The following is a 24699-nucleotide window of genomic DNA, read 5'->3' on the forward strand; positions in this document are numbered from 1 at the left end:
AACAATCAATCAATCAGTCTTCTTTTTCCAACTTTCTTCTCAAGTGCCTCAAGAGACTCACGTTAAAGCCGTTCTGTATTAGAGCACGTGAGAATTTCGAAATTAGAGTGAAAACTCTGAGCAACCGACTCCAACTTCCCTCGACGAAATACTACGTACACGGGCAAGAAAACCCTTCGCTACAAGGAAAACCAGTCCTCGAACATCCGCCCCCGACAGTCACCTCGATCTGGTGAATCCTCAAGTGCCAGATTGGATCCAGCCGCTCAAGATCCGACCATGCCAGGCCAAGGTGGAAGCACCGAGCAAGTCGCCCCAGGCCAACAGCAAGAACCTAGCACTTCAACATCTAATCCAACCCCCTCTGCCGTCCCCGCGATGGAGTAGAGGATGGCTCAAGTCCTTCAAATGATGTCGATGCAACAGCAGGCAATGCTCTCCGGCCAGCAGCAGATGCAGAAGTTCATGGTGCAGCAGGCTGCGTTCCAGAGCGAAATGTTCGCCCAAAAGTCGAGAGCCAACCAGCAAAAGCAGAGAGCTAACCCTCCCAAGTTCCTCGGAAGGCAAGATGAGGACTTAGAATTGTGGATTTTCCAAATTGAAGAGCACTTTGCAGCGTACACCACCGAACGAGAAAGTGATGATTCTCGATTCGTCAATATGGTGGTCCCGTTGCTCGGTTCTGACGTGATGTCGTGGTACCGATAGTTCAAGGCTTCAGTCGGCGAGGTACCTCGAACTTGGTTCTTGTTCAAGGAACACATTCGAGCCCGCTTCCGTGATAGCGACTTCGAGTACAAGTTGCTCAACAAAATGTACGAGCTACAAGCGACAGGGACGCAGCAGGAGTACACGTCCAAATTCATGCTTCTGCTCTCGCAGGCAACAGTGAACATCCCTGAGATCGTGAAACGTTGGCTGTACCAACTGAACCTACGTGTCGATACCAGCTTATACATCAGCCAAAATATCCCTACGAGTGTTCAAGATACAATCGAGCACGCGCAGCATTTGATGACGCCCGCAAGTCGAGCAAGACCCGGCAGCAAACGGGTTCTCCAGGACCCGGTACCCCAGGCCGCCAAGATTGACGTCAGCAACAAGGACGTAACCGTGGAGTGGGTGGGAGTCAACGCCTAAGACCAGCACCGCCATCGAGCCAAGGCCTAACTGCAGCAGCCCACGAGGTGAAGTGCTTCACACGCGGCGTCAAGGGCCACAAGTAGCCAGAGTGCCCGACCAAGGGCTCTGGCGCGCAAATTACTAGGTATCTCAGCGGGGCACCAGCCCGCCGAGCAAAGCTGGGCTGTCGAAAACCATACGACAATTTTGCAGTCAGCCTCTGAATATCAGCACTCCTTCGCCTATGAGCGCAATGAGGCAGTGCTAAATCTTCAGAAAAATATTTATTTGGATACCTAGAGCAGTCGGTGTCCGTAATTGGCGCCGCTGTTTCTGCTTTTTATCGACGCAGGGGCATCGTTCAACGCCATCACTCCCTCGCTGGCTGCAATGCTTCAGCTCAAGATCAAGGGCATAACCACCCACTCAAGTTGACACTTGGTCCAGGTCGCGTCTCGATGCACATGCTTATTGTCAGTACAGCTTCCGGGATTCCCGCGTTATGAATTCACGGCATTTGTCATGGAAGTGCCCGAATCACAAGATGTACTATTGGGTATGCCGTGGTTAGTCGAGGTCAATCCGCTGATCGACTGAGCCAGGCGATTAATTATACCAAGATCAACACCCGAGGGTGATCATGGAGCCCAGTCGTTACCATTCACGCCATGTTCTTCGCGGCAGAAAGCTCGCCGCATCACTGGTCGACGGCCCTCGCAGGTTAGACCATGCTCCAGCCAACAAGGACTTGGCCCCCTGCAAATCTACCTACAACATGGGCACCACGGTGCGTAAGGCCGAACCCGAATTGTTCAGCGTTGGAACATCACTAAGCTTCTGGGTGAGAAGGACAACGAGTTCTGTCTTTTCATTGCCCCGGATACAGCAACTTCCAAAGCAGACGACGCGTGGCAAGCTCTGAGAAACTCGCCTGTATATCCTGTCCTTCTCGTTTTTCGTTCCACGCTGCCTAACATTCCTCCTACTCGGCACGAAGACATTGACACCACCATTGAAGAAGTAGATGCCACACCAGTCCACCAAACACAATTCCCCCTTTCCCCGGAGCAGAAGGCGGCAATTCAGGCGTGGGTTCGCGAAATGGTACAAGCAGGAATCATCAGAGCGTCATCTTCCCCCTACTGTGTGCCCACGTGTTCTGCGTGCGCAAACGTTCTGGTGGGTGGAGAATTGTCCACGACTTTCGTGGTCTAAACTCGAAGGTCAAGGTTCCAGCGAAACCTATCCCGCGCAAGGACGTAATATTGCGCTCTATGGCTCGCGGAAAAATATTCTCTGCGATGGACCTACTCTGGCGTTTTATTGAGTAAAGCTGAGCGAGAATTCGGTCCCGTACACGGCCTTCGCAACTCCAGACGGTACCTAGTCATTATCTCCAGCAGTCCATCGTGATTCAACCGACTAGTCCAAGTGAACATCTCGGACTTGAACAGCTTGTGTCAAACATACTTTGATGATCTCTTTGTGTTTACAGAAACCGAGTCGATGGGCGACCACCTCGCAGCCCTCGACAACGTATTGGAGCGATGTGCGCACGAAAATCTCTAAATCAAGATCGAAAAGTGCGTATTCTGCCAACCCGAGATCCTTGGCCTAGGTGACTACATCGGGCGGAATGGTGTGCGAATGGATCCTAAAAAAGTGCGACAGTATTCGTGACTGGCCGCTGCCCAAGCCTAAGCGCGAGATGCAAGCATTTATCAAAAACTGTGTCTACGTGATGCGATTTTGTGATGGATTCGTTGAGCAAGTGACCCGCAACAAGCGTCCTCAGGACCCTATCACACTCAGTCCCTAGCGGCTGGAAGCATTCTCAATTCTCAAAGACAAGCTGACCTCACATCCAGTTCTTGCCCATCCGGACTGTACCAAGGCTTTTCACGTTAACGTTGATGCATCGGACTTCGCGGTGGGAATGCTACCTCTTTCAACTGGATGACAATGGAGGTGAACACTTCATCGCATACGGTGGACGTAAGCTGACGAAGCTAGAGTTAATTTATCCCAAGCGCAAGAAAGAATTGTTGGCAGCTCTACATGCAATGAGGGTCTGGAAGGTTTACTTGCTGGATAAACCCTTTTTTCCTGAATACGGACCATCATACAATTGAGAGCATGCTGTAGCAACATGCATGCTTCCAGCGTTTAGCGCGATGGCTTAATGAGCTTGCCCTGGTCCAGCCCCTCTTCAAATGGGTGCCAGGTAACACTAACATAGTCGCCGACGCGATTTCAAGACGGGCAGACTGGAATGGCGGAACTGCTCGAGCAATCAGCCTCTCGACTTTAATCAACTCTATGGCCGTTAATGGAGCCGCGTCTGTCGCGGAGGAAACGAGGCGTCACAATCAATTGGCATTGAGGGCGAATGCCACCAGGGTTACGCTACAAGTAAGTATTTCGGCCCAATTGTGCGCGATCTGTTGGCAGAAAACGCACCACTAGTCGCCGTTGTCGGCGATTCACCCTGGATCACAGATTGCTATATTTTCAGCTTAGACCGACAGCGCCTCGACGACTCTGCATCCCCGATGTTCACGGTCTTCGCAAAAGTGTTCTTTTCGAGGAATATGATGTCCCAACCCGAGGCCACCCAGGGCAAGCTAATACGTTGCTGCACGTCCTCGAAAAATGCTACTGGATGAGTATGGCTACTACAGTCGACCACTATGTTGCATCGTGCGAGCTGTGCCAGTGCAACAAGGCCGTACGTGGAAAACCTGTGGGGCTTCTACATCTGCTTGAAATTCCTGAACAACGGTGGCTGAATATCAGCATGGACTTCCTGAATCCTCTCCCAACCACCCCGTCACACCTGGTAGCACTTGTCGTCACTCCCGCGACCGGCGCGGATCGCTACAATCAAGATCTGTTTGAGTATGGAAGACTCAGAGAGCAGGCTGCCGTCCCGGCAGGACTTTCCTCATCTTTCAGATGCCCACTGGGCTACACTGGAAAAGATGGTCAGTCTCCTGGGCGAAGCAGCGTTTGCTGGATTCCCTAACCTTCCTGCAGAGCAGCAGAGGTCACGCGTGGAACGCTTCGACAAGTACGAGTCGTCGCTGATTGCTCACGTGAGTACTGCAGCACAGGAAGCTGCTCGCACTGCGATGCGAGCTGAGGCGCAGAGTGTGGCGCAGGCGAACCCCTCGGGTCCTGCATCATACGCCGCGCGGCAAGGAACTACGAAGCCCGTCAGGCTGTCGGTACCGACGTTCGACGGCAAAGAAGCAGACAGTCTTGTCTTCTGGATTCGTGAAATCGAGATAGCGCTGAGCGCTGGGCAAATCTACGAGTCAAGAGCCCAGTTGCCTTCGCGCTTTCCAATCTGGGAGGGCGTGCACGCGCATGGGCGATGACACGAGAGACTTCGTTTCCGGGGTATTTCACCTCGTGGGCGTTCATGGAACAAGAACTGCGTTCGACTTTCCTCCTGGCCAATGTGGCCTACCGTTACGGGTCACTCTTTTGCTGTGCAAGCAAGGAAAACGCACGCTTCAAGATTACGTCATGGAGATGCAGAATCTCGAGGCTGCCATGGCAGGTGCTCCCCTCTCTGAGGGCGTTAAGGTGACGGTCTTCATGGATGGCGTCCGTCCGGGTCCGGTCCGGACTGAGCTCATCCGCAGACAGCCAAAGTCGTTCAACGATGCCGTGCACATCGCCATGTTGGAAGATCATTGCGTGCGCTCTGCGCAGGGTTACGCGGGTCGCGCAGAGGCTACGGAAGGTCCCACTCCTATGAAGATCTCGTCGGCCGAGTCGGCTCGTCCCCAGCGCAATCAACGCACGAGTGGTCGCTGTTTTGGCTGTAACCAGCTTGGTCATTTCCGTCGGAACTGCCCAACGAATCCGCGGAAGACGGGTCGCGGCAAGGCCGCTCCGTCACTCAATGTGATCGAGTCTGCGGTGTCGGAAAACGGCGACTCTCATTAGGTGCGGGACGCCCTGCTGGGAGACATCGCTCCTCCTCGAGGTCGGTAGCCCTGCCACCTCCACCTCCTGGGGAGCAAGCCCCAGGGACGACACTTCTGTGTCTCTCCGTGGCCGCCGCGCGGTCTAACCTCTGGTTGTCACAGCCAGCGTTAAGGGATATGACGAGCCGTTGAAGGTCCTGATTGATTCGGGAGCGTCCTACAACTTCGCGACGAAGGTCAGTGTGGCTAGGAACAGCGCATTGTATGCTAGTGCTTTGGAAGCATCTAAGCGAAATACAAACGTATCTGTTCGCCTGGCGACTGGATCCATCGTGTCTACACGGAAGGTTCTTCTATCCCTAAACGTCAAATTTGACGATTTCAACTCGGTCGAACCGTTCATTGTCCACGACATGGACGATCGGTACGATCTTATCCTCGGCATGCCTTGGCTTGCTAAACATGAGCCGTGGATTGATTGGAGAAGTCGCATCATCGGTGCTAGTCACAAGTCCCTCGCGGACAGAGCCCTGGTGGGTCATGTCCCCTCCTCTTCCCGAGACGGGTTTGTGCACGAACATCGTGTGCCACGCGGCGAACGGCACTTTGCAGGTACTTCGGAAGTACTTGGACTGCCTTCGACTATGCCGACAGTGTTCTACATCTTCGAGAGCTCATGAGTCTTCGGTGGATGTGGGAGAAGGTATGGGATTTTTGTGTGCTCCTCAGGATGAGGCTCATGAAACTCTCAAGAACGAGAACGTCGCCTTTGCCCACGGGGCGGGTGGCATACAAAGCGTTCGAGCTGCGGCAGCTCACGCAGGTGAAGTCGCTAGCGCTGGTGCTCGGGCAACTGAGAGTGGTCGAGCGGGGTCTCCCACTACACAAAGCGTTCGATCTGCGACAGCTCACGCAGGAGAAGACGCTAGAGCTGGGGCTCGCGCACGGACGTGTGGGCAAGCAGAGACTCCCACGTCGGAAGACGCTGAGGCTGGCACAACTGCAGCGGGACTACGTCCAGGCGTAGTACGCCGCATTGCAGACCCCTCGGATAGGGTGGTCGGACCAACGGTATTGAACGTGCTCACGGGCGAGTACAAGGACGGCGGGGACATAGCTATTCTGGCTGCGGTAGCAGAGCTACTGGAACTCGAAGAGCTCTCGTATGTCGAGTTTCTCGACTCTCTGAAGGCGGGCGAGCTCGAGGAGATGGCCCTGATCCGTCGCGAATTCGAATCGATCGAGCCCAACACCTCCTTCGTCATGGACCCCGAGGTGTTGGAGGACGAGAGGACCTCCTCGCGGCAGAAACGATATGGCGCGGCCATTTTGAAAGACCCGTCGGATACGTACTACTCCCTTTTGAAGGAGTTCTCGGATGTCGTCAGCGATAACCCACCGTCGGTGTTACCGCCAGACCGAGGTGTGCGACACGAGATCAATATGGTGCCGAGCACCAAATATTGCACTACGCGCCAATGGCCACTACCGAAGGAGCAAGTCGATGTGATCGACGCATTCTTTACGGCGAAAAATGCCGCGGTCATGGTGCGCGAGTCAAAGTCGCCGCACTCGTCCCCGACGTTTTGCGTGCGTAAACCCAATGGGAAGTGGCGTATGGTACATGCGTTCAACAAGTTGAATGCAGCAACCATCCCGGCGTCCACGCCAATCCCTCGCAAGGACGTGTTACAGAACAACATGGCGGGCTGCACCATCTTCAGTGCGCTCGACATGGTCGATGGCTACTATCAGCTGTTGATGCGGGAATCAGACGTCCCGCTCACAGCGGTGAGCACACCCAGCGGGATGCTGTGGGAATGGCTCATGATCCCCCAGAGGCTGTCGAACGCACCAGCCACGTTCAATCGACTGGTGACTCAACTCTTCCGGCCGACGCGGCAGTTCGTACAGACGTACTTTGATGATATCTTCGTGCACAGTCGTGCCTCCGAAGGTAAGACGGCTGTCGAAGTGCACGTTAACCACCTCCGCGAGGTATTGATGTGCATGCGCGAGAATCGCTTGTATGCGAACATCAACAAGTGTATCTTCGGAGCCGAAGAGATTCCCTTCTTGGGATGTTTCTTTGGCAAGGATGGTGTCCGTGCGGACCCTGAGAAGATATGCGCGATCGCACAATGGCCAGTGCCAGTATCTCAGAAGGACTTACGCAAGTGGCTTGGCCTTGCCAACTACTTACACAAGTACAGCGCCAACTACGCTGAGATGGCACGGCCACTGACGAACCTCTTGAAGAAGGAGGCGGAATGGTTGTGGGACGATGAAGCCCAGCAGGCTTTCGAGGCAATCAAAAGCAGCCTGCAGAGCGCTCCGATTTTGGCTTTGCCCGACGATGATTGTCCCTTCAGTGTGGTATTCGACGCATCCGACTTCGCCCTAGGCTGTGCCCTGCTGCAGGTCGATGCCGATGGCAGAGAACGGGTAGTATCTTTCCAGTCGCGCCAACTCAAGGCGGCTGAAAAGAACTACCCTGTCCATGACAAGAAGCTTCTGGCGATGAAGTACGCACTCGTAAAGTTTCGGGTACACCTGCTTGGCAGCAAACTCTTTGTGATCTACACAGATCATGCGTCCTTGCGGACAGCGACGTCGTCGCCCCACCTCTCCCAGCGTATGGCGAGGTGGCTCTCCTTCTTTGCGGAGTATAACGTCACGGTGGAGTACAAACCAGGGAAGCAGAACGTTCTCGCGGACGCGTTGTCCCGGCGTCCGGACTATGAGCTGGCGCACGTTGCGTATCTCTGAGTCCCCACTCTATGGGCTGCTACGCGAGGCGTGCGCAGAGGATGGCGATCTCTCCGATCTCGTAACTTCACTGAAGGTGCCTGAAAAGGCTGTGAAACTCACTGCTCGGCAGCGCTCACGGTTGCACCGCTACTCACTAGCAGATGGTCTTCTCTACTATCAGGTAGACGAAAGCGATGAGCCCCGTATCGTGGTTCCCAACGACGAGAACTTACGTCATCGAGTCCTCTACGAGGCACACGACACGCCGCTCAGCGTTCATCTTGGCCGAGAGAAGACGTATACGTCTGTAGCGTGCAACTTCCGGTGGCTACATATGTATAAGTGGGTGCGCACGTACGTGCAGACGTGTGAGACGTGCCAATGTGTCCATCGTCGTCGGCTCCATTGATGAGTTTGCCGGTGCCGGCTGACTGTTGGCGCTCGGTGAACATGGATTTCATCTTTGAGCTCCCGGCAGACACGCGCGGCCACACTGGCGTCTTGGCCTTCGTCTGTCGACTGAGCATGATGGTGCGACTTGTCGCGGTAAAGAAGAGCGTGACGGCGTCGCAAGCGGCACAGCTCTTCGTCGACAATGTCTTTCGACACCATGGCCTCCCGGAGGCATTCGTGAGTGATCGAGATCCGCGCTTTGTGTCCCACTTTTGGACACACTTGTTCCGACTTCTCGGTACGAGATTGGACATATCCACAGCGGACCATCCACAGACCGATGGTCAGACAGAGCGCGTGAACCGTGTGTTGGAAGACGTACTGCGCAGCGTCTGCGCTGAAGAACCCACCAAGTGGAGCACGCTGCTACCCCAAGTGGAGTTTGCACTGAATAATGCTGTGCATTCGTCGACGGGTTTCACCCCATTTTACGTAAATGGCTTGCGGCATCCGCGTACGCCGCTATCGTTGCCACCGGCTTCGATTTTGGGTGGGGGAGAGGCTATCACCGAAGATCCGCGTGGCCTCCAAGGCCTCCGTTCGTCCGTCAAACGGAACCTCCTCACGTTCATCGAGACAAGTGAAGCAGTACGACAGCGCGTCCGGGACGCTATGGCGGCTGCTCAAGACACGCAAAAGGAACACAGTGACAGGCAAGGGCGTAAGAACACGCACGTGTTTAACCTTGGGGGCCAGGTCCTCTTAAACGCTAAGAATCTCCCTATCCAGGCAGTCACTGCAGTGGGCAGCACCAAGCTTCGGCCACGATTCGTGGGGCCGTTCCCGGTCATTGGGGCCCACGGCAACGCGTACACGCTGGCTCTGCCATCGGCCATGGCCACGCATCCAACGTTCTACGTGCGCTGGCTCAAGCCTTATCGCCCTGGTGAGGCAGATGACTCTGAGAGTCCGACGAGTTTGAGTACTGCCGAAGGACGCTCGCCATCATCTGTATCAAGTCAGCTTGGGGTGGGGCTGGAGCAGCCGGCGGAGCAGCGGTCCTCTGAGGGATCTGATCCTCCAGTGCGCCCACTCGGGCATAGAGCTGTCGTATCCAGTGGAGATGATCCCGAAGGGCACCGCGGTCCTCCTGAAGGGCTCGTTCGCTCTCCGAGCAGCGGCGAGCGACCTGACGAAGTTCCTGATCGAGGCCATCAACCCGCTGTCGCAGATCATGCGCTCCGCGCTCGAGACGACCTAAATCGTGAGGGACGTCCCGTTTTGACTCAACAGTCGACTCGACAAGATGCACGTGACCGCGTAGGGACACAAGGTCCGTTCGCTGCATCTCCAGCAGCCTCTGGAATCTCTCCACAGCAGTCAGGAGGCTCCCCCCGGCCGACGAGACGTCATTCGCCGAGGTGTACGACGCCGACGAGTGGCGCGAGGTGTCCTGGTCCGTCGACACGTCCGTGGCGTCCCCCGCCCCCACTGATTGGTAATGAGGGCGCTCTCTACTATCATGTCGAGAGGGTACTGAAGTGCCGCGGGCGTATCAGTCACTACCAGTATCTGGTGAAGCGGAGCGGTTATCCAGAGGATCAAAACACGTGGGAGTCTGGAAGCCGCCTCTCGGAGGACTGCGCCGACCTCATGGACGCTTATGAGCGTTCCCACGGAGCCGGTCGGCGTTAACCCGGCCAAAAACACGTCGAGGTTCTATCGGCTGGGACTGCCAGGACTTCTGGACCTTCTGAAGGACCTCCTCGAGAATGACCCCCGGGGTGGGCAGATTGCGGTCGAAACTGCGGGTGCGCCACTGGCCGTTGACGACCATCTTCGCCATACGAAACCGAAGACGCAGCTGGGCGAGCCAATCGAGGCGATACGGAGAATCCGGAAACTCTGCAATGGGGGCGGAGCCACTGCGTGAACTCAAGTTCGTAGGATTGGCGGGCCAGGCTCGTGTCGTCGTACAAGACGACCGGACACTCGTCGTAGTGCGGAAACCTTTGCCCAGGTTCCCGACTCCACCGGAGATACTCGCTGTAGTCTCGGACGGACCAGTATCGCAATGCGAGAAGTTGTTCTCGCGTTCGAGGAGTCGCAGACTCGTGATTGCGCTTCGAGTCTCGACGCTGCTCGGTGGCGACCTTCACATCTCGAGCGCGCTCGCTGAGGTGTTGTCGGTTGTCGCGCTGCAGCAGCTCAAGCGGGACGTCTTCCTCACCCACAGACGTTGGTGATGACTTGCGGTTCCCGCTCGGTCGATCTGATTCGACGCGCAGGCTCGGCCTTCGCTCGCTCCGCGTTGCGCTCAACGGCAGCCTTGCTGCGAGGAGTCGTGGGACTTCCTGGATGGAGAGCGCGTTGCTGCTCCGTGAGCTTTGGGGAAGCATTGGGGTCGTTGACCTCCCCTTGCTCGAGTCCCTTCTCGAAATCCGACTCGTCGTAGTCGACCTCGTTCGAGACGTCCTCCGAAGGCGAACTCTTCGCGTCCCGACTCGGGCCTTGATCAACCTCCATCTCCGTGACGGACGAAGCCCGATCGGCGTCAGCCTGCTTATCGTCCGCAGGTTGCGAATCAGGGGCGTCGTGCGCTCTGTGATCCTCTCCTTCGATTGTCGAGTCCCGCAGGGCACCCGGCTGGGTTTCATCGGGCGTAGAGGCTCCGCCTCTAGCTCTTGGAGTTTCCTTGCCTCTGGCCGAGGTCGTTGGAGGCGTTGCCGTAGGTGCCAGCGGCGTGTGCTGGTCGTTCGCTCCTGGAGCCTCCTCCATGTCGACATCCGGTCTATCCTCGTCGCCAAGAATGAGCCCAGGGTTCGTACAGTCGGTGTCCGACTCACTGCTGCTGCTGGCCTCCTGCAGCCCGGGCAGTTGCACCGTTGTGCGCTTGCTGCTGGATCGGGACTTGGTCTTGGCAGCCTTGGATCGAGAGAGCGGACCGCCTGGCTTCTTGGAAGCGGACTTTGCTCTCGGGTGTTTGGGAGGCTTCTGCGCCTGGGCAGCATCGCCTTTCTTCTTGGCATCGGCAGCGCTACGCGCTTTGGCGCCGCAAGTCTTCGTCATCCTGGATGTGGGCGTCTGGGTCGCGTGCCCGTTGGGCCTGGTGCGTGTTCGCTCGGGCGCCGAATGCAGAATGAGGCAGGGCCTTCTCCGTCGCTGGATTCCCTCTGGGACAGGTGCTTCCCGTTTGGGTGTGGGAGGGTGTAATGGGACCACGCTGGCCTACACCATTGCCGAGCAAAAGAACTTGTGAAAGGGGGAGACCGATTGTTCTTCGGTGTGGTTCACACTGGTCACCTTAAGTACGAGTACGTAATTCACACGAGTTGGTGTATGGCACTCCGCAGCACGTCAAGTACGATGGTGTACATCACACTAGGTACGGAATCGGACTTACCGTAGCGAATCAAATGGGGGCCACCCATTTGGAAGATCGTCAGTTTAGACAGGAGTTCAGTATGCGGATAGTTTACAGTAGTTAGAACCTTACAAGTGAGATTAATATAGAGAGTTTAACTCTAACCTGAAAGTTCGCAAGTCGTTTGGTACTCGGTACCCGGAAACGACTGGAAGGCAAGCTTACAACAGAGACGCCAGGCGTTTGTTGTGGTTAGCGCGTTAACGCTTCCTCTAAGGCTAAGGTGCGTGTGACCGACGCCGCTCGAAGATGATATCACCAACGAATGATCGACAATGTTCTCTGGGGTTTCGTCCAACCCAAAGACGGCTGGTTCCACTTCTCGGAGCTTATGCGAACGGTCGAAGCCCACGCCAAGGTTGCACGGATTATGGACACCTGGTTTGCATGGTACACTGCCGTTTCGTGGGGATGGCTAAGCACGAACAAGCAAACGAAATCAGACGCCAAGCAGCTTGTTGCCTTCATGAAGCTCGTCATCGAAGATAGAAACACGCTCGACGAGTCATCGCCCAGCTACAAGATAACGTCCGTCACCTCGGAGAGTTAGCGTCAAACAAAGTCACTGCGTACCTCGGCGCGCTAGGCGTGCTGTCAAAGGGACACAACGCTGTACTCACGGCGCTTCGGCAGCTGCATCGCCAGGGAAACCTCAGCGACCTCATCAATGCCTATCATCAGCGTCTTGCCAGCGACAGAATTGTAGACCCTGCACCTATCCATCAACAAGGCACACTCAAGCTGCTCCCGTAACGCAATACGGTCCCTTTTCCCGCGTCCTTGTAGTCGGTGCTTCCTTTGATGTCAGGTCTGCAGCAGTCATACGAGCATATAATATTTACCGATGGGTGGAATCGAAGCACCTTCTCCCTTTCGGGGGCTCTTTCATTGAGCTACATTGGTGGGGGGTTAGCCAACAACATCGCATGGGTACTCGTCTGGAGTCTTCGATGGGGAATTATGGAATGGGTCTGCTTAGACCCTCTATTTAAGCTTACACGTGTGCGCACGTGTATGAGGAAGCGTAGGAGTAATTTACTTAAGTTCTGTATACTTGTATCCGCAAGTATACTTAAACCTAGATAAAGGAACCGAGCGATAGCTTTGGTGCCAAATGAGAACTGTATTGATTGTAAATGGGGTTTCCTCCTAAAACTGATATTTCTAATGAGAGGTTCTGCCATTGGATGGATGGCAGAACCCCTATCTATTGAATGACTCTCATTGGTAGAAAGATGTTACTTTCTACCAGTCATATGTTTTGGGCTATGAATGTGGACCACCTTGTGGAGTGGTCAACCTGAATGTATCCCTTAGTGCATGTTGCACTAAGGTAGAAGGTGAACCGAATGTGTAGCCCCGCTACAACAGTGTTCAGCATATTAGCGTACAGCATGGACTCGTGGCGGATATGTGAGAGGAAAAACTGCTGCGCTGGTCTCCGACAACATGGGCTTCACCACGCTCGTATGCGAGCGCAACTTGCCTTGCGTTAGCTGCACAAACAGCGTCGTAGGGGCCATACCCCACGCTGCAGCAGCAGAGCGCACGGTGGATCGTTCTTCGGCAGGGACACCTCGCAGACTCTCGAGAGTCAGGGAGTAGTCAGACCCACGTCGTCCACTGCGACCCCTGCGTGACGTCGATTCGAAACGGTCAGTGCTTGCCGCCACCGGCTTGGCCCGGACCCAGAGGCGAGAGATGGTGGAGGGGTGGATGCCCTCTGCTGCAGCAACAGCCGAGAGGTCTCCACGCTTCAGGTGTCCGTTGTTAGAGCGCAATAGCAGGGCGCCCAGGATGTGGTGCCGCTGGACGTCAGTCAGCATCGTCTTGGAGGGGGTGGTGGTCTTTGCCATGATGCTGTTTGTGGTGCTTGAGGCGAGGGTGGGCAAAATTGGTAGTGAGGCTTTATGTTCCAGTTTGCTTCGACACGCTGGCCCCGGTCAGCCAGCCATTGCAACGCCAATACTTCGTCCCATACAGATCTGAGCACACCAAACGAATGGCGGCAATACGCTGCGTCTTTTGGTACGATTTGCACCTTGTTTTGGGATAATTAGAAGGTAAGCGTAGCGAATTTTGCGTATTGTGCTATCTTTCCTGAACGGAGTGGTATACGTTAGCTGTGGAATTTTCTTGAAGCTTCCATCCACCCGAACTGCGGGGGCGGCACTTGTAGTGCTCAGAGCCATCATTGGGAAGACAGCTCTCGTAGAGTGCGTGACGGTGTTGACCGTGGCGGTGGGACAGTGGCTGCGATCATGGCGAGCGCTGGGACGATGTGCTGCCAAGCCAGCTGACATCGACGTGGTGTTTGACTACTGGTGCAAACAGCGTTGGGGAAGCAATGACATCTGCACGGTGGCAATGCAGGCAAGACTGGGGCGAGGTGGTGACAGCTAAGAGGAGGAAGACAGAGTCGATCAGTCGATGGGAAAAGCAAGAGAGCATGAGATGGTGAGATACACGCTGAAGTAGCGTACATGTACGTGAAAGACAAAGTAGTGATGGAGGAGTAAGAGGGTCATAGGGAGCCACTGAAGGTAGCGACCCTGGAAACCAAACCGACAAGGCAATCTAACTATAATGTCACTTTGCAATTTACTTCCAAGCGTTTAACCACCAGCTACAGCACTTCTCTTTTAGCCCCCCAGTGTGACTTAAAGCGGCTATACATCCGTATACATGCATTTCGGATGTAAATGTACGATGAAGTGTATATCTATGCCTCAAATTAAGAGGAAGTTGTCCGGATATTAGGACGATTAAAACCGCGGCTTTAAGCCACACTGCCTTTTTGTGCCAGATATACCCTGCCTTGAAGGGCGGTGAGAAGCCCAGTTGATCCATGAAAAATGCTACGTGTAATTCGGTTGAAGTAGCCCTGCGTGAATCACAGCGGCCATTCGACGGCAAGTCTAATCGTCGCCGCTTCATGTCTGGATACTTCTCTGGCGATGGCACTGCTGCTGTTGTCTCCATGCTCTTGACGAAGCTTCTCCATTTTTGCCCGCCATGACTTATTGTGTAAAAAAAACTTTTGAGTAAAAGAAAAAAAAATCTTCTTGCGTCTTCTTACTTTCGCTGGTCATTTGTGAATCTTCGGAAGTCTGAGATCTTCTGCTTTGAACATGGATACGTACGTCTTCGTGTACGGGACGCTCAAGCGCGGTCTCGTCAACTACGAGCGGTACCTGCACCCGGCGGAGCTCACGGGCAAGGCGGAATTCATGGGCACGGGGCTCACGGCTTGCGCCGAGTTCCACCTCGTGCTCAACCCGGACCGTAGTGTGCCCTGCCTGTACCGGGCGCCCGCCGAGGGCTACCAGGTGCCCGGGGAGGTCTACCGCGTGGATGCAGATGCTCTGGCGGCACTGGACATCTTGGAGGCCGTCAAGGACAAGTATTACCTGCGCGAGGAGATCCCCGTGAGCGTCGTGGAAGGCAAGCTTAAGCACCAGACGGTATCGTGCCAGGCGTACATCATGCCGGTCCGGGAGGACCTGCTGAAGCTCCAGCGCATCCCCAACTACACGCCACTGATGCACAAGTCGTACCGCTCGCGCACCGTGACGCCCAACCTCGACGTGCTCAAGTGTATCTACGGAGAGGACGTCACGGACGCCGTGCAGAGCAAGCTGAACGACGGGATGGAGTTCGACGGCGCGTGGGAGGCAGTTGTGGGTGGGTGAAGCAGGCGAGAACATTCGCAGTGAAGTAATTCCATCGCTCAATGCAAGACTTTTCATTTTTACCGTTTGCAAATATGATGAGTTTGCCCTACACAGAGACAACAATCACTGTAACGTCGTCACAGCTGCCGAACTCCCGAGCCTCTTTGACGATGGCTTGGGCAGCCGACTCGGCTGATGGTCTTCCTCCACTGGCACCGAGCTCCTTGAGAGCGAGCGCCATGGTTCGGTCGTTGTTTAGAACTGTCCAGACGCCGTCCGTGGCGATCACCAGGTTGCTTCGGCCAACGAGCAGCTCACTCTGCCGGATTTCGGGCGTTGCGATAACCCAGTTCTTCATATCGGGGCCTTTCACGTCAATATCGCCGATAGTCCGGAAGGGCTCGAGCACACCCGCGATCCGGTTGTTTTGGATGTAGGCCCCACTTCTGAGTGCACGCATTCGCTCCTTCACGTTACTGGCGCAATGATCTTCTGACAATGCAAGCGTCTTTGCAGCCGCAGGGGCCGGCGAATTACCCTTCGCCTTCTTCCCTGTTGAATCCGATTCCGGTGCCTCTTGGATGATCGCGCGGCAGTCTCCAATGTTGAGGACGATCTTCTGCGGTGTATCCGTGTTCGGGTCCACATACAGCAGGACGGCCAGCAGGCATGCACCGCTCGTGTCCATTTTCCGAGTCGCCATGGCACAAAACGAGCGGTCCAGCTCCTCCATGGCATCCTTCAGTTTGGTTTGGTCGAATCCATCATCATAGACTTTATCTATGGCTTTGAACAGCTCATCCACGAGGAAATCGCCCGCCCATGATCCCCCATGGCCGTCCATGACCGCGAGCAAGTGGAACCGCTCGTTGCTGGCCACCACGAAGCGGTCTTCATTGACGTGGCCCTGCGAGCCTTCCACCGACAGCGAGGCCACGTCCAGCAGCCTGATAGCGTTCTTCTTGACCCCCACGGTCACAACCCCAGCCGATTCCGAAGCACTTTGCTCTTCTTGGTTCTCCACGTCGCTCTCCTCCTCCCCATCTTCTGACCCGTACACCTCGTTGTCGACGTCGACGTCATCAGCGATGCCGCGTAGTGGCTCATCGCTGCTGTCGGCGCGGGCTTTGGTGAGCGCGCGCTGCAGTCGGTGGGGGGAGCTCGTAGCAGAGCCGTTCATCGGAGACCGATGTTCAAAATGGACAGAATTCTGACTCTGCTTTTCAGTGGTCGTAATCAGGCGAGTTTCTACTGGTTTAGCTTCTGGTATTCACCGTTAAACACTGCACCAATGCGTCTAACGCTATGCCTATCTCGTAATGCGGAATGAGCGCACCTTGGCGAGCAGCTCCTTGGCCTCGCCCTTGGAGAAATGCTCGCGGACAGGTTCCAGAATCCTGCAATAAAAGACAAAACAAAAAGTTAGTGGTACGGACAAGACACCAAGAATATCAACCATCGGGGACGTACTCGTTCAAGTACTTGGTCAGCGCCGTCTTGAGGTCGGCGCCGTTGACCTGGCGCGCAACAAAAGCATCCTCGAGCTCCTGGTAGGCAACGAACGTCTTCTCCGTGCCGTCAACCTGCTTCACCGTCACACCAGTCGCGGCGTAGCGCGGACAAATGATGTGCTTCAAGTAATCCAGGATCGGGTTCGCTTCCACGACACCCTCCGGGCAGAAAGCCTTCTCGATCTTGCGGCTAACGTCGTCCGCTGCATCTTCCATGAAGATAGCCGACTCTGGGTCGCTTTTGGACATCTTCTCCTGACCCTCCTTCAGTCCCATGAGCATGTGGTGGCTCAGAATGACGGGCTTGAAGCGGATCTTCGCCTGGTCGCAGTAGTCACGCGCAAGCATGTTAATCTTGCGCTGGTCAATGCCGAGCTGGCAAATGTCGGCCTTCAGGTTGAAGATGTCAGCGCACTGCATAAGCGGGTACAAGATCTGGGCCGCCTGCATGCCCTCCTTCTCCTTGCGGCCCATAATCGTGCAGCACTTCAGCGTGCGAGCGATCGTGGTGCGGCGAGCAATGTCCATCACACGCAGCCAATACGAGGCGCTGTGCGCAATAATCTCCTTGGAAGCCCACAGGAACTCGACGTTGGTCATGTCCATACCAACAGACTTCCAAATTTCCACCATGTACTGACCCACCAGACGAATCTTGTCGATATCACCGCCCATCTTGTTGTTCAGCATGGCGAACCAGTCAGCCACCCAGAAGCGGAACACACTGCCTGCTGACGTGAGCTTGTTTACGTTCACCGTACGTAGGACACCTTGAGCAATGTGCATGCGACCCGAGGGCTCGAAACCATCGTAGCACACGGGGTGGTCTTTTTTCTCCACAAGAGCCTGCAGCTCGTTTTCCTGGATGCACTCCTCCCCTACAGAGCGGGCCACAGCGTAGCGCTCTTCAAGCGTCAGCGGTGACGGTTTCCACTCCTTCACAGCTTCCGGGAATCCCGGCAGCGTAAGGTTGGCCAGCTTGTCAGCGTCCGGCGTAGGGGACACCTTGAGCTTCTTGATGCTCGCGAACATCGTCTTCAGCGGACCGCTGGCGAAGTGCTGACGCACAGGCTCAAGCAGAGCGTTGATGTACTTGGTGAGGCATGGCTTCAGGTCAGCAGGGTGCACTTTCTCGCCCGCAAATGCCGTCTCCAGCTCCTGGTAGGTGGCGAAGGTGAGATTGCCGCCGTTCTTTTCGCTGCGCTCAAGCGTAACACCTTCAGCGTGCAAGGGAAACACCACGTACTTCAAGTAGTTCAGGACCGGGTTGCCTTCCACCTCGCCAGGCACACAGTATGCCTTCTTGATCTTCGTCTTGACTTCCGCAGCGGTGTCATCAACGTAGATGGCGGACTCGGGGTCCGAGGTGCTCATCTTGAGCTGCTCCTGCTTTAGGCCGAGTAGCAGCGGGTGCGACAGGAAGACGGGCTTGTTGGGCAGTTCCTTCTGCGCAATGTAATCGCGCACGAGCTCGTTGCCTGCGTCTTGGTCAGCTCCCATCTGGTAGATATCAGCCTGCAGCAAGAAGCCGTCGGCGACCTGCATGAGCGGGTACAGGATGCGGTTCGTGTTGTGCACAGCGTCGTCCGCCTTGCGTCCCATGATGGGCGCGCACTGCTGGACGCGCTCGACCGTGAAACGTCCGGCGGCGTCGAGTACCTGCGACCAGTAGGCGCCGGCGTGACGCGCAGTTTCCGTGGAGGCCAGCATGATCTCGAGGTTGGGCAGCTTCTCGGTGTCCAGTCCCAACGCCTTCCACACCTCCACCATGTAGGAGCTGACACTCTGCAGCTTCTTGGGGTCGCCGCCGAACTTGTTGTTGAGCAGAGCGTGCGAGTCCGCCACGAGCAGGCGCACGTGGCAGCCGGCATCCATGAGGCGCTGAGCGTTGAGCGCGCGCAGTAGGCCAGCGGCGAGCGTTACGCGGCCCGAGGGCTCGAAGCCATCGTAAGCGATGGGGTGTGGTTTCTCGGCGAAGAGCGCGCGTAGCTGGGCCTCGTGCTCTGAAGATAGCGGTGCGCCCGTGATGGCTGCGAGCTTGGCGAGCTTCTCGTCGATGGGGAGCGCGGCCACCTCGGGTGCGGGGGGCAAGGGAGTGCCCAGGTTTAGAGCGGAGAAGCCCTTCTGCACGACGGCAGCAGCAGAAGAGGGGGCGGGCGGGGGCGCCATCGAGTCTAGAATGCGGGCGAGAGAGCTGGGATTTTGCCAATTGGCCGTCGGTCGCTGTGTTGGTGCTGATGGAATGACCCGATGACCAGGCTGTGTATGAGTGGTGTGGCGCGTATCATCAACAGAAAGGTTGTGCCAAGGTTGTGCCAACGTTGCGCGAAGAAAATTCGTGTGATGATAAATTGGCCCTCTTTGATTGGATGAAAACTGTCTAGATCCGTCACCTAGTTCGGTGGCGCGACGTGTACATGAACCCCGGTCGGTGGCCCTCTGACGCGCCTCTTGCAACGGATCCAACACGTGTCGCACTTCAGATTTTCGCCGTCGGCAACTGCTTGCTGCTGGCAGTCGTCGCCGCATCGGTCGTACCCTTGCGTTCGCGTGCTTTCACGGGGCCGGGCGCACCTGAGTTCCCTTTTGAAATCCCGGCACGCAACTGTTGCTTGAAGAAGAAAGCCGAGCATTCATTCCGCTTCGACTGAAGCTCCGGGGTGGGCGTCATCTTTGCCGTGAACATGTCTGCTTTGCCTGGCGAGTTCTTTTTCTGCGGCATCATCAGCGCGGTACACCCTCGAGCACTCTAAAAATATCAGCGTGATTGGATACACGGGTGGCCCCTATTTTTAGCGTTGCTATCGGCCCAGCACGGTGCCATACGATGCCATACGGTGTGCTTGCCAAACCCTGTTAAACACAGTCGTCAGTGGCGACAGTCCATACAGGTGGCGGCTGCTGCTGCCACCGAACTGTATCCGTGCTGGGTGAGTAGCGTCGAACAAGCCCGTTTCAAATCTGGAGCACAATCAGGCCATAACCGCTCGTTTTCAGGCCAACAATGGTCGGGCAATCACCATTCGCGGTCTTTCCCCGGCAGTCCGAAGTGCTCGCTCTCCTGGAACGACATCGTAGCCGCGCTCCTCGGCTCCCTACCATGTGCCTGTGCTCGTTCAACATCCAGCCGTTCCTACCGCAGTGGGCGTCCGCTTGCGAGGACATGGGGCTGCGCAAGAGATCGCCCGCCAAGTCCTCGCGGCGCAAGGTGCGTCACCGCCACGCCAAGCGTGCGTGGTGCGACAGCCTCATCTACTCCAACTTGGTGTACGCGCTGGCGGCACTCATCTCGTTCAGCTGCGACCAGAACGTCTGCGGCATGCTGCAAATGGGTGCAGCTATCGCCTCCACCATGTTCCACCGCTCCAAGGAGACCAAGTATTTGCTGCTGGACGCGCTCATCAGCGGCACGCTCGGCATCATCTTCGTGTTCGCGGGCCAGCACACACTGTCTAACGAGTGGTACGGTATCTTGGCCGTCAAGATGCTGCTGGGCGTCCTCTGCTGCTTCACGTGGCTCTACTGCGGCATGCCCGGCGGTGAGCGCTACGACAAGTGGCACAAACGCTGGCACTACGTCTCGGGCGCAACCACGATCTCGACGACGCTCTTCCTGTCCATGTACCTCCCGGAGTTCGACTTGCTCATGCACGAGCTCGTCCAGGATCTGGCAGTTGTCCGAAGCATGTTTATCTAAGACGACAGCGAAGGTGGCGAGCGACATGAACCGGTCGGTCCTGTCGGGCACGGCGTATTCGATGTATATTTGCTTCACGAGCTGAATACCAAGGACCCCAGAAATCGGTGACCCAATCAACCGTGCAGTCGGGGGTGCCCTCTAGCCAGGTCCTTAAGAGCGCCTGTCGTCACCAAGGAAGAAGAAGGCAACCCGCGGTTGTGCATTTTTTTTCAAATTGATTCAATAGAGTTTTGTCACATATATGCACGTAACGACCCCAATGAATTCCAGCCGCGAACTTCGCAGCGAAGGCAATGCTGCGCTTTCAAATCGGGAGGAAGCCGCATTGTCACAGAGCGGAAGTGCTGTTTACGATCGACTTGGCATGGCGGTTGAAGCGAACCGCCTCCCTCGACTGGCTTGATGGCTACATGTCCTTCAGCGATATCTTTGCGTCAAGTGGCCGCTTCAACGTGAGGGTCACCTATTCGAGCCTCGAACTCGCCGCGAAGGCGAAGATGAAATCAGGGACCGCCACGCTTTCCGAGCAGCTTCCTTCGGGCCTGTTTCTGCTGGCCAACAGGCGACAGCACGGTCTCCGAATTGGAGACCATCGGTGTACCGACTGCCAAACGCTGGGCTCCACTGCAAAGTCCGCGGCAACGTGGCGAGCAAGGCCTTACAAGTAGGAAACCTGTGGTTCACATTTCCTTTGAGGTTGGTGACTGCACTTCGTCCCAGCAATCCACCGGCAAGCTGCTGGACTTGCATCAAGTGGCGTTGAACGGATAGTCATCGGAGTGCAACAAGCTATCTGCAGATGACCAGCTACCGTAGGTTGTCAACGACAGATATCAGTACCAAGGGCCTTGGCAATTTGTCAAGCTATCCTTGCATCTAAATTCTTCTTGCTTGCATCCAGGCCATGCTAAATTAGCACGCAGTAGCTAATGGCATGGCATTGCTACGCTAGCAGCTATAATACTAGCTGAGCTAGAGGCTCTGCAATCCAGTCAGGCAAGGCGAGGCACGGCCGTTGCAGTTGAGAGGTGGCGCGGGCCGCGCGCCAATCTAAATCATGGCGCGGGCAGGAGGAACTTTCACAAAAGTCTTTTTTCTGCAGAGCCGCAGCGGTAAAATAACTGTGCCTCCTTCTTCCGCTTGGCTCCACATTCACATCAGCGCGGGGAGAGAGTCGTCAAGCCCGCTCCTGCTTCGAGTCCAGACGCGCTCCGACACGACGCCGTATTTATAGGCAGCGACCGGTAGTTACGCGGCGTCGCACAGCGCGCCTTGCTCTCCTTCCAGGCTCCTACTTCCCGTCTCGACGCCCATGGCCAGCAAGCTCAACGCCTTCCTGGCCGCTGTGCCCGCCAACGCCAGCGTGCCGAGTCCGCCCAAGTCGGCGCCAGCCGCGCTGGCCTTCCCGCAGCTGGAGCTCAAGGCGGCACCCGACAGCGTTGGCTTCTATGCGCCCGCCACGCCACAGCCGCCCATGGCGCGCCGCCGCCGCTCGTCTTCGCTGCGCAAGTGCAACCCCAATCTCAAGCTGGCGCTGGACGCGAGTAGCTCCAACCAGGAGCTGGATGGACCGGAGGAAGACCGAGACGTGACGCGTCCCTCGCCGCTCAAGAGTTTCATGGCAGCGCAGGCCACCGCGGCTAAAATGACGGAGACGCACGCGCTGGACCTGACGCGCACAGGCAGCGGCGCGGATCTGGACGCAAAGTCCGAGGCTGGTCCCATGCGCATGGCCAGCATGCAGGGCTCGCACCACCGGCGGGTGTCCACCGACACGACGCTCTTCAATCGCTACTTGCGGCAACAGGCAGACCGTGACATCGGGCAGGACACGGTGCAGCACTTTGGCAATGTGCCTGTCATCACGGCCACTGCAGCTGGGGCCGACGCGCTCGAGAGCGAGATGATCATAGACAATAACGCTGACGAAGAACATGCGAGAACCGTCATGCACGTGCTGGATCCGGAGGAGATCCTCGCCCTCTTTCGACTCGGAAGCACCATCCCCGTGTCCAGTGCGCTGGAGATTGTACGACGTGCTACGAACCTCATGTCGCTGGAGCAAAACGTAATTTCCATTCGTGCGCCGTACACGCTCGTGGGCGACTTGCACGGCCAGTTCCAGGACCTGTTGGAGCTTTTCCGAGTGCACGGCTCCCCGGCTGTCGACAATCCGTTCCTGTTCCTCGGTGACTATGTGGACCGCGGTATTTCTTCGTGTGAGATTATATTGTTGCTCTTGTCGTTCAAGGTGGCTTTTCCTGAGAGCGTGCATCTGCTGCGTGGCAACCACGAGTGCCGCAGCTTGAGTACATTTTATGGCTTTCGGGCAGAGTGCCTCAAGAAATACGGCCCTGTGGTGTACAACCGCGTGATCAAGTGCTTCGAGAGTATGCCGCTGGCCGCTCGCCTTGAAACCATGCATGGTACGTTCCTTGCCGTGCATGGCGGGTTGTCGCCTGATATCACGTACGTGGAGGATATTAACGGCGCTGTCAACCGATTCATGGAGCCCGAGCCGAACGGAGCGCTATGCGATTTGCTGTGGTCTGACCCGGCTAAGGGTGAAACGCAGGAGCAGGAATGGGTGCCCAACAGTATGCGCGGCTGTTCCTTCACGTTTAACGAGCGCGCATGCCGTGAGTTTCTTAAGCGCAACAACCTCTTGGCAATTGTTCGTGCACATGAGCTGGAAGAGAACGGCTACAAAGAGCATTTTCGCCACGAGGCGGATCGTGCGGAAGAAAACGAGGATGGTGAACTTGTACTTCCTGCGGTGGTGACCGTATTCTCTGCCCCAGAGTACTGCAACACGAATCACAATGTTGGAGCGACGTTGAAGATTCCGTGGGAAAAGGAAAATGGCCGCCTGCTGCAGTATCAGCAGCACAAGCGCAGTCAATACGCCGAGTTTGCGTTTACTCGCCCAAGCGAAGAGGAGGCTGTCAAAGCGTTCTTGGAGGAGAATCTGCCGTTCTTGCCGATCGACTTCTATGATTTAGTTAATGTGTGCCGGCAACTGCGGTTCACGCTTGAGCGAGCAGCCAGTATTACGGCGTCGCTCTCGCCGGCTACAGATCCACATCGTAAGTTGTCGTTCGTTTCGTCGCTGTGTGCTCCTGCAACAACGTTGGAAAACAAGATCGAGGAGGAAGATCCTGAGCTCCCCGTATCGCCTCCGTCTTCTGCACCAATAACCGACCTAGAAGGCAAATACGCTGAGCACAGCACCACGGACACATGTGAGGCCGTTGGCGAATCATTGCAGGATTGGGAACTGGTTGGCGAGTCGAAGAGTGCCGAACCTGCCGATGACGCTGCCAAGAAGTCGAAGAAAGACATGAAGAAAAAGAAAAAGGAGAGGAAACTGAAGGAGAAGATGGAGAAAAGGCAGAAAAAGCAAAAGGAGAAAGAGAAGAAAAAGTGGGATACTGGCCGTATCGTGAGCGGCTGGAAGTTTTGCCCAGGCTTCGTGCGCTTCTACGACCGGTATTTTGCGCGCGACGGCGTAAAGAAGAATGGCTCGGAAATTACCTCGGCACCCGGTCACCTGGGTAAGAGAGCCTCTTGGATTCCCCATTACAAAACGCCTTTCAAGCGCTCGACTTCGACTGGCGAGGCGCCGGCCGGCAACGAAGTTAATGACACAGTCACGGAAACCATTGGCCCTGTTCGACGAAAGAGTATGACAGACTGGATGCCGATGCCTTCATTCGAGCAGGTTGCACAGCTAACCACCACTCTCCAGGGCCACATTCCTATCCAAGCGAGCGGGATTAATGTGTTTACCAAGGCGCAATGGCAGGCTCTCAAGCTTTACTTTTCGCTCTTGGATCTTGACGGCAATGGCGTTCTGGTGGAAGAGAGTTTTGTCGTGCTTCTCGCTGAGCAGGACAGCGGTACGTTTTTTATTATTGATGCTCGCGACTGGCTACGTATTTGTGTGTTAAAGTAGCTGATCTGTTTTCTGGTTGTTGACAGATGCGTACGCGACGGAAGACGAACTGAGTCTCTTGATGGAAGTAATGGACTGCAACGCAGACAACATAATTACGGAGCAAGATTTCTTGCTGTTCGCATACCGCGCTTTGTTGCGGTGGAAGAAGGCCCTGCACGGTTCCAGCTAGGAGTCGCAGGAGTATCGATAGTGTCTAACTTGAAGCGAAGTATCCCCCAATGCCAAAAT

The 24699-nt window shown here is 55.9% G+C and overlaps 6 protein-coding genes across 6 annotated transcripts; 3 read left to right on the forward strand and 3 right to left on the reverse strand.

The window, feature by feature from the left end:
- Positions 1-13010: 13010 nt before the first annotated feature.
- KRP23_9039 (uncharacterized protein) lies at positions 13011-13484 on the reverse strand (the record flags this gene model as incomplete). Its single annotated transcript, XM_067894552.1, has 1 exon — positions 13011-13484. The coding sequence occupies one exon, from the start codon at positions 13482-13484 to the stop codon at positions 13011-13013; it is 474 nt and encodes a 157-aa protein (XP_067743978.1).
- Positions 13485-14759: 1275 nt separating this feature from the next.
- Positions 14760-15320, forward strand: KRP23_9040 (putative gamma-glutamylcyclotransferase; the record flags this gene model as incomplete). The annotated part of the gene is made up of 1 exon (XM_067894553.1): positions 14760-15320. The coding sequence occupies one exon, from the start codon at positions 14760-14762 to the stop codon at positions 15318-15320; it is 561 nt and encodes a 186-aa protein (XP_067743979.1).
- Positions 15321-15408: 88 nt separating this feature from the next.
- On the reverse strand, positions 15409-16482 carry KRP23_9041 (Integrin-linked kinase-associated serine/threonine phosphatase 2C; the record flags this gene model as incomplete). Its single annotated transcript, XM_067894554.1, has 1 exon — positions 15409-16482. One exon carries the CDS (start codon positions 16480-16482, stop codon positions 15409-15411), a length of 1074 nt encoding a protein of 357 aa, XP_067743980.1.
- Positions 16483-16611: 129 nt separating this feature from the next.
- On the reverse strand, positions 16612-18982 carry KRP23_9042 (Tyrosine--tRNA ligase 2, cytoplasmic; the record flags this gene model as incomplete). The annotated part of the gene is made up of 2 exons (XM_067894555.1): positions 16612-16699; positions 16773-18982. The coding sequence occupies 2 exons, from the start codon at positions 18980-18982 to the stop codon at positions 16612-16614; spliced, it is 2298 nt and encodes a 765-aa protein (XP_067743981.1).
- Positions 18983-19913: 931 nt separating this feature from the next.
- KRP23_9043 (uncharacterized protein) lies at positions 19914-20510 on the forward strand (the record flags this gene model as incomplete). The annotated part of the gene is made up of 1 exon (XM_067894556.1): positions 19914-20510. One exon carries the CDS (start codon positions 19914-19916, stop codon positions 20508-20510), a length of 597 nt encoding a protein of 198 aa, XP_067743982.1.
- A 1315-nt stretch (positions 20511-21825) lies between these two features.
- On the forward strand, positions 21826-24640 carry KRP23_9044 (Serine/threonine-protein phosphatase 2B catalytic subunit A1; the record flags this gene model as incomplete). Its single annotated transcript, XM_067894557.1, has 3 exons — positions 21826-22581; positions 23089-24412; positions 24495-24640. 3 exons carry the CDS (start codon positions 21826-21828, stop codon positions 24638-24640), a joined length of 2226 nt encoding a protein of 741 aa, XP_067743983.1.
- Positions 24641-24699: the final 59 nt, after the last annotated feature.

Source organism: Phytophthora ramorum (assembly GCF_020800215.1).
Source record: "Phytophthora ramorum isolate Pr-102 chromosome Unknown Phyram_PR-102_s0007, whole genome shotgun sequence".
Taxonomy (NCBI): Eukaryota; Oomycota; class Peronosporomycetes; order Peronosporales; family Peronosporaceae; genus Phytophthora; species Phytophthora ramorum.